The sequence below is a fragment of the Thalassophryne amazonica genome, chromosome 7 (genome assembly GCF_902500255.1).
Source record: "Thalassophryne amazonica chromosome 7, fThaAma1.1, whole genome shotgun sequence".
Classification (NCBI taxonomy): domain Eukaryota; kingdom Metazoa; phylum Chordata; class Actinopteri; order Batrachoidiformes; family Batrachoididae; genus Thalassophryne; species Thalassophryne amazonica.
In genome coordinates, this window is record NC_047109.1 from 86916545 (window position 1) to 86931743 (window position 15199).

The 15199-nt window shown below is 47.9% G+C and overlaps 1 protein-coding gene across 1 annotated transcript in view; it reads left to right on the plus strand.

Annotated features, from left to right (window-relative positions):
- itga8 (integrin, alpha 8) overlaps positions 1 to 15199 on the plus strand; it is a 169115-nt gene that overhangs the window by 21777 nt on the left and 132139 nt on the right. Inside the window, exons 4-6 of the mRNA XM_034174930.1 lie at positions 836 to 959; positions 11799 to 11860; positions 12238 to 12283. Coding sequence (XP_034030821.1) covers positions 836 to 959; positions 11799 to 11860; positions 12238 to 12283 — 232 coding nt within the window. The remainder of the gene's footprint in view (positions 1 to 835; positions 960 to 11798; positions 11861 to 12237; positions 12284 to 15199) is intronic.

Below are 15199 nucleotides of genomic sequence, written 5' to 3' on the forward strand. Positions count from 1 at the left end.
TGTTCCACTCAGCACAGAGGTATATCAGGAGGACGGCGTCTCCACCTCAGTGCCGAGATATCGCCTAAGACTGAGGTAATATTCTCTGCATTTATATTCTGAACAACCAGCTAAACTTGTTAAACCTTTTCAGGACTGTTGACTACTGATAGCTTCATTGCTTGGATAAGTACTCACCTTCCTGCTGTACTTTGACAAGAGGTGGAGGCGGCTTCTCCCCTCTCCGTTACTGGGTGCGGTCGCATCCACACCTGTGTGTTGTTGCTCTCTCCCGCCAGCAGTACCGGATCCGACGAGCGGAGGCAGTGGCCACCTGGGAATTCGGGACTTGGCGGTTCCAGTATTTCCAGGGTTCGGTGGCAGAGGAGATCTGGGTGGTTCCGGTTCGACTGAGACGGACGTCTCCTACCTTCGAGCCTGCCCACACGACACCAGCGGATTCGACCCCAAATTGTGATTGTTGTATTTATTGTGCTCGTTTCACAATAGTAAACCTTGTTATTTACCTTCTCCATTGTCCGTTCATTGCGCCCCCTGTTGTGGGTCCGTGTTCCTACACTTTCACATGATATTTCTGTTTTTTGTTTTTTTTTTGTTTTTTAATTTGTAAGATGTGTTTTGATGCAGCTCCCTGTTTTGTAATTGATACAAATGGGTTTTTTTTTTTCCAGCATTTGTGATTATTTTGTGTTTTTGCTGGTATTGTGGCCCCTATCGGGTGCCATATGTTCATCACCTACAAGTTGAAATGCTGTACCAATTTTGCATGATTTGCTTTTGAACAAATGTCATTCCCCCTAAATGCCACCTGTGTTGGTTCTAATTTGTCACGTAGGCATGTGCTCCTCTGTACCACTGGCGGACAGTGAAAGTGAGTGGGGAGAAGGATCCAGTGGGGACCTGCTATGTAGCCGTCCAGAACTTCAGTGCTTACGCAGAGTACTCACCCTGCAGGACTAGTGAGTCCCCACAGACCTACTCTGTTTCAGGATGCTTTCAATGCAACTGGGTTTGGTTCAGACTTTCTGACTTTTCTGTTTCATCCAAGAGGTGCGACAAAACAAGCAATTTTTTGGGTCAAACCAAAAAAAAAAAAAAAAATGGCAGGGCCCTTTGTTCTACCCAGTGCAAAACAGTGCATATTGCATCAATGTCTTAGTGCCAGTTTCCACCCAATGCAGTTGCCTTTCTTTAAATAGCAAGTCCCCGTGGACTTATATGTGTGTTCGTGGGTGTGCTGGCCCATTGCTCTCACAAGATATCTGAAAGTGATTGCACCATAGCTCACCAAAATTCTGGTCTAAAGTCCAATACACAATATTTCTGCTAATTAAGGAGTGCAGTTTTTATATCCGTCTTACATAGGTGGGTTCATGACATGTGTACACTCTGACTTACACATAAGGATGCACACTGACACATCACATCTGTTTTCCAAGAATGCTCCCTGTGAATTTGAAGACCCTGGCAGTAATAGGACTGGAGTTATGCTGAGCACAGACGGACAGACAGACACAAGGCTTTCACAATACCTAATGGCCATGTTTTGGCCTCGGGTAAAAAAGAACAAAGTAAACACACACAAAAGGTTACCAATGCTGGTTTGTACCATAGTTTTACACAAGCTTTCTTACTTCCAAGATGTGGTTGGACACATTAGGGTGTAGGTGCAGTGTGGGTGGGGTCTTCGTCTAGAGACTGGGTGGGTGGAGGAGAAGGAGGAGCTACATGAGGTGGAGCTCTGGTGGTTGATGGTTGTTCTCACTCGTGTGCTTTGATGCTTTGCACACTGAATCTTTTCCCCACCAGAAAACCTCTCACTACTGAGTTTTTTCACATTATGATTCCCACTGGACCTGGAACCTAAAGGCAATGACAAGTGACACTCTGATTGGTTTATTTCATGTTATGTCTGAAACCTGCCCATGACTAAATGACTAAGAACAAAACAAAAAAGTTAACCTTCGGGTATGAAATCATCTATAATTTCCATATACACACATTTTACATGCAGCCGAAACAAAAGAACTGATCTATTTTTGTCAGTCTGTCTGTTTGTTTTTCCTACTGTTATGTTCCTGTTTTTGTACTGCACTGATTTATCTTGTTTTGTTGTGTTTACCTTCAAGTTTCCTCTCATGACACACAGTAACATGAAGCAGTAGAGCGCGATACGGAGAAAAGGATGCTATCAGGTGCCCCATTGTATACAGAACATCAAACCCAGTCCTTATCGTCCACTCTTAAATCTGATCTGCATAAATATGCCTCACTGTTTGTTCACACATTCATATTCACATTTTGCACTTTCATGTTTACCCTCTGCTGCAGGGTGATACAAGGGTGACATTTAATCTAAATACTCACATTGTTAAAACACAGGTCTCAGTGAAGCAGAATGATTTCTTGATCTGGTATCATTTTTTTAACTGATTTTTATGAATTCCATATTTTCATCTATAATTCACAACTTATGTATATAATTCATTCATTATGTACACTGACAGTACATGCATGTCGTTATGGTCCATTAAACTTCATTAAACTTTAATCCTCAGGGTGCCTGAACATATGGTGTTCACACACACACACACACACACACACACACACACACACACACACACACACACACACACACACACACACACACACACACACACAAAGCTAAATGCAGTAATTTAGACCCATACACAACAAATAGGCTCTGCATTTCTCCTGTGATATACAAATCACAACAATTTTTTTTTCTAATTTTCCTAATTTTATGTAATGTCAGTGTAATTTGCTTTATCCGATGGAAGTCATGCTCTTTGCACTCTTAAGTGCTGCATTCAAGAAAACAATTTTCAACACTTAGCAAGAGCAATCAGTGATCTACACACACACACACACACACACACACGCACGCACGCACGCACGCACGCACGCACACACATGCACACACACACACACGTACCAATACAGTTATTAGTAACTAATGGCTGTGTTCCTCACGTCAGAATGTCAGAAGTACTCCAGGGGTCCAAATTACTAGTTTTTTTATTATCAAATAATTGTTAAGTTATTTTATTGATTAACATTTTCCCAGATCACCTTTAAATTGCTTGTTTGTTGTTGACCTGCACTTCAAAAGTGCTTTAACACAGAGGAAAGCACTAAATTTTCCAACTTAAGAAGTGATGACAAGTCAAAGACAAATGAATGAAGCTTTAATCCATCATTAATTTGGACTACAAAGCAAAAGTTTTGGGTGCTTTTATTGCACCCAATGCCTATAAAATTCTTTACGGACTGGCACCTCCCTACCTAGCTGACCTAATTAAACCCTATGTACCGGCCTGGCTCTGCGTTCTCAGGGTGCAGGAATACTTTGTGTCCCTAGGGTGAATAAAAAGTCTGTGTTGTGTGTGGGCCGCTGAAGAGGAGGTACTGCTGGCCCATCACCACCAGAGGGCGCCCTGCCTGGAGTGCGGGCTCCAGGCACCAGAGGGCGCCGCCGCCTGATGAGAGCTGCCAGGGTGACAGCTGTCACCCATTACTGGACACAGCTGACTTCACTCAGTACGGAGGTATATCAGCAGGACAGCGTCTCCACCTCAGTGCCGAGATATCACCTTGAGTTTAAGGTAATCACCTCTGCAACATATATCTGTGTTCAGATAAGTACTCACCTTTCCTGCTTCAGTGTGACAAGAGGTGGAGGCGGCTTTGCCCCTCTCATCTACCGGGTGCGGTCGCATCCCACCCTGTGTGTTTGTGTTCTTTCCCGCCAGCAGTACCGGATCCGACGAGCGGAGGCAGTGGCCACCTGGGAATTCGGGACTTGGCGGTTCCAGTACTTCTGGGTTTCGGTGGCAGAGGAGATCTGGGTGGTTCCGGTTCAACTAGGACGGACGTCTCCTACCTTCGGGCCTGCCCACAAGACACCAGCAGATTTCGGCTTACATTTCCAAATTGCTAATTGTTGTATCAGTTGTGCTATTTTCACAACAGTAAAACTTGTTCTTACTTTTCTCCATTGTCCGTTCATTGCGCCCCCTGTTGTGGGTCCGTGTACCTACACTTTCACAACAGGATATCTCGGCCAGCGTCATGGATCCCGAGGGGCGTCAACCGGCTGTTGAACGGCCACTGGAAGACCAAGACGTGGCGGAGGCTTCGGGAGGGGTAATCGGTGAGTTGCAGCGGATCCTCACCGCTTTCACCTCTCGGATCGATTTAATGACCGAGCAACACGTTCTCCTAAACCGCAGGGTGGAGGCTCTCGCCGCACAAGTGGAGGCACGCCCTTCGGGCGCCGCTGCGGCTCTCCCTCCCGAGGACCCTGCGCGCGAAAGTAACGTTCCACTGGTCGTTCAACGGTCCCTCCCTCCGTCCCCAGAAGCATACATAAGCCCTCCAGAACCGTACGGAGGCTGTGTGGAGACGTGCACGGACTTTCTTATGCAGTGTTCGCTCGTCTTCGCTCAGCGTCCCGTGATGTACGCGACGGATGCTAGCAAAGTAGCTTATGTGATAAACCTGCTTCGCGGGGAGGCACGCGCTTGGGCTACAGCGCTCTGGGAGCAGAATTCTCGGCTCCTTCATACTTACGATGGGTTTGTACGGGAGCTCAGAACGGTGTTCGATCATCCCAACAGAGGAGAGTCCACTTCAACCGCACTACTGTCCATGCGACAGGGACGTCGGAGCGCAGCTGCCTATGCAGTCGCCTTTCGCATCGCGGCGGCGAGATCCGGCTGGAATAGCACTGCCCTCCGCGCTGCCTTTGTAAACGGACTGTCTCTGGTCCTAAAAGAGCACCTGGTGGCTAAGGACGAACCGCGAGATTTAGATGGGCTCATTGATCTAGTCATACGACTCGACAACCGGTTAGAAGAACGCCGTCGGGAATGAGGCGAAGGGCGTGGCCAGGCAGCGTCGTCCCTCTCCCTTCCGGGTCCGATCGAGCTCCGCCCTCCCCACGCTCCTCTGTTCCTGCGCTCCGTGCGCTTACGGCTCCCCCTGCTGACGAAGCTATGGACACGAGCAGGGCAACATTTAGGGCACCTGGAGCACAAAGGAGGCGGGCCCACGGAGCTTGTTATGTTTGTGGCTCGAGTGAGCATATGGCAAACGACTGCCCCGAGCGGTTAAACTCCAACGCCCGCCCTTAGAGACTGGGCCAGGGGTGGGCCAAAACATTCACGTGGGACACACCCACATTGCTACACGACTCCCAGTCACAATCCTGTATGAGGATTCAACCCTGAAGGCCCCAGCACTGGTGGACACGGGCTCTGAGGGGAATCTGCTTGACAGCAGATGGGCCAGGGAGATAGGGCTCCCTCTGGTGGCTCTTACCTCGCCTGTGCAGGTTCGAGCACTAGATGGCTCCCTACTCCCACCAATCACGCATAAGACACCTCCAGTAACTCTGGTGGTGTCAGGTAACCACCGGGAGGTGATCGAGTTCTTCCTGACTCAGGCCACCTCCCGTGTGGTTTTAGGGTTTCCATGGATGCTTAAGCACAATCCCCGGATTGATTGGCCATCCGGGGTAGTGGTGCAGTGGAGCGAAACCTGCCATCGGGAGTGTCTCGGTTCCTCGGTTCCTCCCGGCTCCCAAGCTAAGGAGGAGGTCCGAGTCCCGCCCAATCTGAAGGCGGTGCCAGCGGAGTACCATGACCTCGCTGACGTGTTCAGCAAGGATCTGGCTCTCACGCTTCCTCCCCACCGCCCGTACGATTGTGCCATTGATTTGGTTCCAGGCAGTGAGTTCCCGTCCAGTAGGCTGTACAACCTCTCACGGCCGGAACGCGAATCAATGGAGACCTACATCCGGGACTCATTAGCCGCCGGGTTGATCCGGAATTCCACCTCACCGATGGGCGCAGGTTTCTTTTTTGTGGGTAAAAAAGATGGCGGACTTCGTCCATGCATTGATTACAGGGGGTTGAACGAGATCACGGTCCGCAACCGATACCCGTTGCCCTTGTTGGATTCAGTGTTCACCCCCTTGCATGGAGCCAAGATTTTCACCAAGCTGGATCTTAGGAATGCGTATCATTTGGTTCGGATTCGGAAGGGAGACGAATGGAAGACGGCATTTAACACCCCCTTAGGTCATTTTGAGTACCTGGTCATGCCGTTCGGTCTCACTAATGCTCCCGCGACCTTCCAAGCGTTGGTAAACGATGTCTTGCGGGACTTCCTGCACCGGTTCGTCTTCGTATATCTAGACGATATACTCATCTTTTCCCCGGATCCTGAGACTCATGTCCGGCATGTCCGTCAGGTCCTGCAGCGGTTGTTGGAGAACCGTCTGTTTGTGAAGGGCGAGAAGTGTGAGTTCCACCGCACTTCTTTGTCCTTCCTGGGGTTTATCATCTCCTCTAACTCCGTCGCCCCGGATCCGGCCAAGGTTGCGGCGGTGAGAGATTGGCCCCAACCCACAAGCCGTAGGAAGCTGCAACAGTTCCTCGGCTTTGCTAATTTCTATAGGAGGTTCATTAAGGGCTACAGTCAGGTAGTTAGCCCCCTGACAGCCCTGACCTCTCCAAAAGTTCCCTTCACCTGGTCGGACCGGTGCGAGGCCGCGTTCAAGGAGTTGAAACGGCGCTTCTCGTCTGCACCAGTTCTGGTGCAGCCCGATCCTAGCCGCCAGTTAGTGGTTGAAGTGGATGCCTCGGACTCAGGGATAGGAGCGGTGCTCTCCCAGAGCGGGAAGACCGATAAGGTCCTTCACCCGTGTGCCTATTTCTCTCGCAGGTTGACCCCCGCTGAACGGAATTATGACGTCGGCAATCGGGAACTCCTTGCTGTGAAAGAGGCCCTCGAAGAGTGGAGACATCTGTTGGAGGGAACAGCCGTGCCATTCACGGTTTTCACTGACCATCGGAACCTGGAGTACATCAGGACCGCTAAGCGTCTGAACCCCAGGCAAGCCCGCTGGTCACTGTTCTTTGGCCGTTTTGACTTCCGGATTACCTACCGCCCCGGGACCAAGAATCAAAGATCGGACGCATTGTCCCGGGTGCACGAGGATGAAGTCAAAACGGAACCGTCGGATTCCCCGGATCCCATCATCCCGGAGTCCGCTATCGTGGCCACCCTCACCTGGGACGTGGAGAAGACCGTCCGGGAGGCCCTGACCCGTGTCCCGGACCCCGGAAACGGACCAAAGGACAAACTATACGTCCCACCAGAGGCTAGGGCTGCAGTCCTGGACTTCTGTCACGGTTCTAAGCTCTCCTGTCACCCAGGGGTGCGAAGGACCGTGACAGTCGTCCGGCAACTCTTCTGGTGGGCATCCCTGGAGGCCGACGTCCGGGACTACATCCAGGCCTGTACCACCTGCGCCAGGGGCAAGGCTGACCACAAGAAGACCTCAGGGCAGCTACAGCCACTGCCCGTGCCTCATCGCCCCTGGTCCCATATCGGCCTGGACTTCGTCACGGGTCTCCCGCCGTCCCAGGGAAACACCGTCGTCTTCACGATAGTGGACCGTTTCTCCAAGGCGGCCCACTTCGTGGCCCTCCCGAAGCTTCCAACGGCCCAGGAGACAGCGGACCTCCTGGTCCACCACGTCGTCCGTCTGCATGGCATCCCATCAGACATCGTCTCCGATCGCGGTCCCCAGTTCACCTCACACGTCTGGAGGAGTTTCTGCCGGGAACTGGGGGCCACGGTCAGCCTCTCGTCTGGGTATCACCCCCAGACCAACGGGCAAGCAGAGCGGGCGAATCAGGAATTGGAGCAGACACTACGCTGTGTGACAGCCGCGCACCCGACGGCCTGGAGTACCCACCTGGCCTGGATCGAGTACGCTCACAACAGCCAAGTGTCATCTGCCACCAGCCTCTCCCCGTTTGAGGTGTGCTTGGGGTATCAGCCCCCCTTGTTTCCGGTGGTCGAGGGAGAGGTCGGTGTGCCCTCGGTCCAGGCCCACCTACGGAGGTGCCGTCGGGTGTGGCATGCCGCCCGCTCTGCCTTGTTGAAGGCCCGGACGAGGGCGAAGACACATGCAGACCGGCGGCGGGCCCCGGCTCCCACGTATCGTCCTGGGCAGGAAGTGTGGTTGTCCACCAAGGACATTCCCCTTCAAGTGGACTCCCCCAAGCTCCAAGAACGATACATCGGTCCCTTTAAAATCCGCAAAATCATCAATCCCGCCGCAGTGAGGCTTCAGCTGCCGGCCTCGCTGCGGATTCACCCAGTGTTCCATGTCTCCCGGATAAAGCCCCATCACACCTCACCCCTCTGCACCCCGGGTCCGGCACCACCTCCTGCCCGGATCATCGACGGGGAACCGGCTTGGACCGTGCGTCGGCTCCTCGATGTCCGTCGAATGGGCTGGGGTCTTCAGTACCTGGTGGACTGGGAGGGGTACGGCCCCGAGGAACGCTCCTGGGTGAAGAGGAGCTTCATCCTGGACCCGGCCCTCCTGGCCGACTTTTACCGTCGCCATCCGGAGAAGCCCGGTCGTGCGCCAGGAGGCGCCCGTTGAGGGGGGGGTCCTGTTGTGTGTGGGCCGCTGAAGAGGAGGTACTGCTGGCCCATCACCACCAGAGGGCGCCCTGCCTGGAGTGCGGGCTCCAGGCACCAGAGGGCGCCGCCGCCTGATGAGAGCTGCCAGGGTGACAGCTGTCACCCATTACTGGACACAGCTGACTTCACTCAGTACGGAGGTATATCAGCAGGACAGCGTCTCCACCTCAGTGCCGAGATATCACCTTGAGTTTAAGGTAATCACCTCTGCAACATATATCTGTGTTCAGATAAGTACTCACCTTTCCTGCTTCAGTGTGACAAGAGGTGGAGGCGGCTTTGCCCCTCTCATCTACCGGGTGCGGTCGCATCCCACCCTGTGTGTTTGTGTTCTTTCCCGCCAGCAGTACCGGATCCGACGAGCGGAGGCAGTGGCCACCTGGGAATTCGGGACTTGGCGGTTCCAGTACTTCTGGGTTTCGGTGGCAGAGGAGATCTGGGTGGTTCCGGTTCAACTAGGACGGACGTCTCCTACCTTCGGGCCTGCCCACAAGACACCAGCAGATTTCGGCTTACATCTCCAAATTGCTAATTGTTGTATCAGTTGTGCTATTTTCACAACAGTAAAACTTGTTCTTACTTTTCTCCATTGTCCGTTCATTGCGCCCCCTGTTGTGGGTCCGTGTACCTACACTTTCACAACAGTCTGCGGGTCATAGAGCTTTCTCTTATCATCCCCCTGATCTGTGGAATGATCTCCCTGCATCAATAAAACTAATATGCTGCACCTCCAAACCCATATTTTTCATTGTTCCTTGAAAGCATGCCAATTACTCCCGATGTTCCCAATTAGCTTGAGGCTCCCCTGCAGCTTCAAAGCATCTATTATCATGTCACTTTTCATAGTTTGATTTACTTCATATAGTTTGTGACTCACCGCAGATTTTTGTTTATTCAGTTGTTTCAGCAACCTTTTCTTCATCTTGATCTACATCTTCTTCCACAGTTAGTGTTTTGCAGTCTGTTAGTGCATTATACACTGACTGGACAGGAGTGTGTACTACTACCTTTTCTTCCATCTTACCACATGTTTAACTGACGTCTAGTGGTCAGAATTCATCCATAACAAAAGCAATCTGAGATTTCTGATGTCTGCCAGTCCGGATCACCTCCAAAATTCAGTGGAGTCTTCCATGCCCAAATATCTATCTGTGGTGCAAATTTGGTGAGAATTTGTGAAGTTATCAGTTTATCAAAATCTGTGCATTAGTTTTGACGTAATCCTGCTAACAGACAAATAACTAAATAAATAAATATGTCAGAGCAGAGCTGTTCACTTGTAAAGCACATACAATGTACTGACTTTAATGTACTTGCCATGTGCAAATATAATATCGAGGAAAATGCAAGTATCAGACTGGGATTCGGATTGGCAGATACTCAACATGACATGACCAGACGTGGTTAATACTGGATTCACTGAGTTCACTCAGTGAGATGCCTGAATAGTTGAACTAATGAGAATCAGCTGGTTTAGTGGGTGAATGGAACAAATATGCGGTAGGACTTTTAGTTATGGAAGCGAGGGTTACCCACCTCTGGACATGAATAGGATTGGAATCGGTAGCAGAAAGGAAAAAAGGTAATAGAGCATTTCTAAATTGCAATATCATGCAGTTTAGAAATTTGTCAATTAATGTCCCTTTTAATTCCAATTTTTAATTAAATATTCACTCACTCACACTCATCTTCAACTGAATACCTGGGATGAGGCCGTGGGGGTGAAGTATTCAATCAATTAATTAATTTAATTCATTCATTTTCTATATTAGTTTATTCTAATTTAGAGTCATGGAGGAGCTGGAGCCTATACCAGTGGTCACTGGGTGAGAGGGGGTATATCCTGGGCAGGACCACAGTCTATCATAGATAGACAGGGGCACATACAGACAAACACATTCTCACTCATGATAAATGGACTGCATTTATATAGCACTTTTCCATCTGCATCAGACGCTCAAAGCGCTTTACAAATAATGCCTCACATTCACCCCGATGTGGGGTGCTGCCATACAAGGCTACACACCGGGAGCAATAGGGGATTAAAGACCTTGTCCAAGGGCCCTAGTGATTTTCCAATCAGGCTGGGATTTGAACCGCGGACCTTCTGGTCTCAAGCCCAACGCCTTAACCACTCGACCATCACCTCCCCTAAATTGATGATCAATGATCAATTTAGAGTCACCAGTTCATCTAACACGCATGTCTTTGGAAGTGGGAGGAAGCCGGAGCATCTGGAGACAACCCATGCAAATACAGGGAGACCATGCAAACCCCACACAGAGCGAGTCAGTGGGGAAGGCGATCCCAGGACCTTCTTGCTGTGAGACAACAGTGCTAACCCCTACAGCCCACCAGATACATATGTCAAAACATATTAAAGCAAAAAAAAATAAAATAAAATAAAATAATAATAATAATAATTGGTTCCATGTCTCTTTGTCAAGAAATACTTAGGGCCCCTTCACACATAGTGCAAATTTGGTTGAACAGTACATGAAGTGCACATGAAGCAGTAATAGCATGCAAAATGTGTGAATAGCATGCAAAATGTGTGAAATCATAGCTGCCTCCAACGCCTTGTACAGCAACATCTAACACCGCTTGCATGGCACTTAGAAAATGTGTGGCCATTCGCACTATTAACACGACAACATTCAGCAGATAATCACTGTCGAGCTGGATGTGAAATTTGTCTAAGTGCCCCAATGACTGTGGCTTTGCAAACAGACACAGTGACACATTGGTGTGTGCGCTGAACTGACAGGGGGTGTGGCCACTGACAGGAGCAACTGTGGAGATCTGTGGTTCTGGACGTCACGGCTGGAGAACAAGTACTGTGTTTGGACAGACATGAACAAACAAATGTCCACTGTGACGCGCGTGTGTCTGCTTGCTGTCATCATGTGGATATACATAAAAACATATATTGCTGTTGCAATGGGCTGCAGCAAGTGTGCACACACCGGGCACATTAAGAGGCTACCCCAGGTGAAACAGACCATCAGATCATAACACGTGGTGGGCGATCTGAATGTCACGTCACCCACGTGAGCTCTGTTCCACATGACACGGTGTCTGTCCTGCGGCACGCCGTCCACAAGACACGTGTGTCGGGCAGGACACACACACGGAGCCGGCTGTACACGCCACCAACAGATGTGGACATGAAAAGAGCACACTGCTTCTGTGTAAGGTTTAACAGTAAGAGTCTTAATAGAATATTTCACTCTGATCAAGTTTTTGTTATTTTCCTCTGTGTGTTCCAGACAATCCAGATCCAGAGGGACAGGGTTTCTGCCAGGCTGGCTTCAGTGTAGATTTCACCAAGGTAACGATAAAAGCAACAACCGCACATTGTCACCATAGTAGCCAGCTATCCTCTCTCAAAACGCTAGTGGAGATGTTCCTACAGACACACAACACTCTATGGAGATTTATAGACGCGGGGAAGAAGATGACAGTTTGTCCCAAGAGGAGCCTCTAGTCCTAATTTGACCTTTAACCTCTGGACACAACAGACCAACCGCACATTCTTTAAAGGCATAGTCAGAGTGATCTTTGACCTCTGTCTGATGGTTCACCTCAGTCCTTGAGTACAGGAAGCCGTCGTTCTCCACAGGAAGTCAAGAAGTAAAAGAGTGCGTGCATAAATCTAGATTGGATTTTGTCAAGGCTCATCCAAATCTCTTTTTTTTGGTCTTCTAGGATGGAATGCTGGTCGTAGGTGGACCTGGAAGCTTCTACTGGCAAGGTAACTGTCTAAATGTGTTATTTGGTCTGTTTTATGATGTCATAGATGGAAAGCTCTTCAAATGGGAAGCAAAGTGGAGATGAATTGAACAGAAACACAAACATACGTGCAGACGCACACCATCCAGAGCTGACGTTTCATCCCTCGAGTCCAATGGATAAAATGGAAAGAAATGTGTCGCTTTTGTCTCCTTTTCCCCGCTCATTCCTCTCGCACCCGTCTCTGTCTGTAACAGTGTAACAGGAAGTGGGTGTTTAGGCTTCGTAATGAGCTGATCGCAGGGTAATGGAGCGTGGAGGAGCTGCCTCTCTGCCACACACACAAAAAAAAACTCAGAGTGACGGAATGTGTTTGGATGAGAGAAAGGGGTTGAAGGCTGCAGGGTGCAAAGGACAGCGGGCTGACAGAAAGAGGACGGTGGGCGTGAAAGAGGAGATGATAGAAATATGTGGCAGCAGGGACACGGAAAGATGGAAGGGAGTGAGTGTGATGGATTCCTGCTCAATAAAAGCAGCTTATAAAGCTGTGCAGTGATCAAATCACACAAAAGAGGCACCGTTCCCACATAGGGACAGAGTGTCTTAGGGGAGTTCTGGAGACAATTAGTTTGAAGTGTAGCATAATTCCCAAAGGTTCCGTGTTTAGATGTGTTTACTTTCTAACTGGAGAGGCAAATGTGGCGAAAATGTAAAAAAATTTAAGTCAACTAACTGCACAGATTTTTTTTTTTGAGTTGGTACAACTGAAGACCATTGGTTGAATCAACTTAGATTTCTATGTTTAATGAATGGCCCTGTCACACCTTGACGATTTAGCCAGCATATGCTAATTGCATTTAGCTCATTGCATTAAAAACTCTGGCATAAGTCTAATAAGTTAAGGGTACATTTTTTTAAGTTAAGAGCACGATGAAGCACGCTGAAGCTTGCTGATGTACGTCCTAATAGGATGAGCTCCTTGAAAAATTTTGGGCATACTAAAAATTTTCAACGCATGCCAGCGTGTGACTTATACGTCCCGAACATGCGGGACATACGTTGTAGGTACGTTATGTGATTGTTGGCATATGTTTCTTGCAATTTACTCATAAGTTTAAATACATCCATTAATGCTGGCCATGAATGGCTGAAGCCTGCAGTCCTCATGCAGACAGGCTGTTTCATTCACACACGGAGTAAATCTGACCTGTTCATTTCAGTCCAACTCACCATCACAGGCAGACATGAATCCACATAAAGCTCCTGATTTTTGAAAATGACGTCTGAAAATACTTTAATTCGTGGCTGGAAACGTAGCGTTTTAAAGCAAGTCCCTCTGTGGGTTTTCTTCCCCCGGTGCATTTCTCATGCCGGTGTTGTGCTCTGAACACACAGAAGTGCTGTGATGATTTAAACTTTTAAAGCGCCGTCGCTGTCGGTGTGATCATCAGACGACCTCATCGATCAATCAGGGTGATCACACCTGATTAAAGCGCTGTAACTCTTTAAAACGCCATCGCTGTGGTGTGATCCTCAAATGACCTCAAATGATCAATCAGGTGTGGTCACACACCTGATTGGAAACGGGCAGAAACGGGTGGAAACGGGCTGTTGGCATACAGTAGTTAACCGTCAGTGTGTGACAGGTGCATTAGTTTATTAGACGTGCGCCACTGTATGCCAGCATTTTTGATATGGTTGACATAAGCAGGCTAAATTGTCAAGGTGTGACAGAGCGTTAAGACTGTGATTCAGGCCACTAACTCAAGTCACATTAAAACATCGTTAGTAATTAGGCTTGACTCATTTTAGATTGTGCTGTATGTAAGAAGCACAGATTTCCACAAAGAGTAAATGCACTGCAATAATTATAATAACAACAATAACAATAATAACTTGGAATATCAGAACTTGCATGGATTTCTACATGTAAAAACTGATTTTGTGTCTGAAAGAGCATCTGGTGTAAAACTCCAAATTCCAATGCGGCTCTCTGCCAGATCTGCTGTGGCAATGCTTGAGTAACTAGGGCATCCAAAAGTGATTAAACAAACAAAAAAGCTTAACATAATAAAACGTCTATCCACAAAAATAAAACAAAATTCTAAATAAACCAATAAAAGCTGTGAAAACATAAAAAAAATCAGCAACTTGTTACATAGACATTTTACTAACATCTTAATAATCTTGTTAAGTTGAATGAACTCAAAAATGATTGTAGCCAGTTACCTTGAGTTTTAAAGTTTTCTAAACTTTTTATACATTGAATGGTGCCTGTACAGCTACAAATACATTTTTTCCTGAACCTTCAAATTGCATATGATTTACTCCATATACTGCACAGCAGGTGGCTTTGTGGCATAATTACTTTTGCATCCCCCTTCATAATATTAAATATTATATATTATAATATTATATAATAATAATAATAATAATAACAATAATATAATAAAAATATAATAATATTATAATAATATTATATATATATATATATATTTTTTTTTTTTGTCTTCGAACAAACACATAATTTCAAGTTTAACAAGTTTATTATTGTAAGTACCCTGAATTTGTGATTGTTCTGGTTCAAAACTAAGATGCAGGTTTCCAGTGACTTCCCAGACTCGGCCATCAGAAGCGCATCTGTGTCCAGTGAAAGTGTCAAACTGGTAGAGACATTCATTTATTTTGGCAGTGGCATTTATATCTGTTGGTCCTTGACCTTTGAGATTAAAAGATGCCTGGGAAGAGCTTATAGAGTCATGAGGTGTTTAGTGATTCTGATAACTTTGCAGGACAACGTCCAAGTATTTATGGTCTAGTTGCTTCCTATGTTACTGTATGACACCAGTGACCGAAGACAACAACTGAATGTCCTTAGAACTAGGTCTATTCAGAGGATCCTAAGGTACTACTGGAATGGCTTTGTTTCATATGAGTT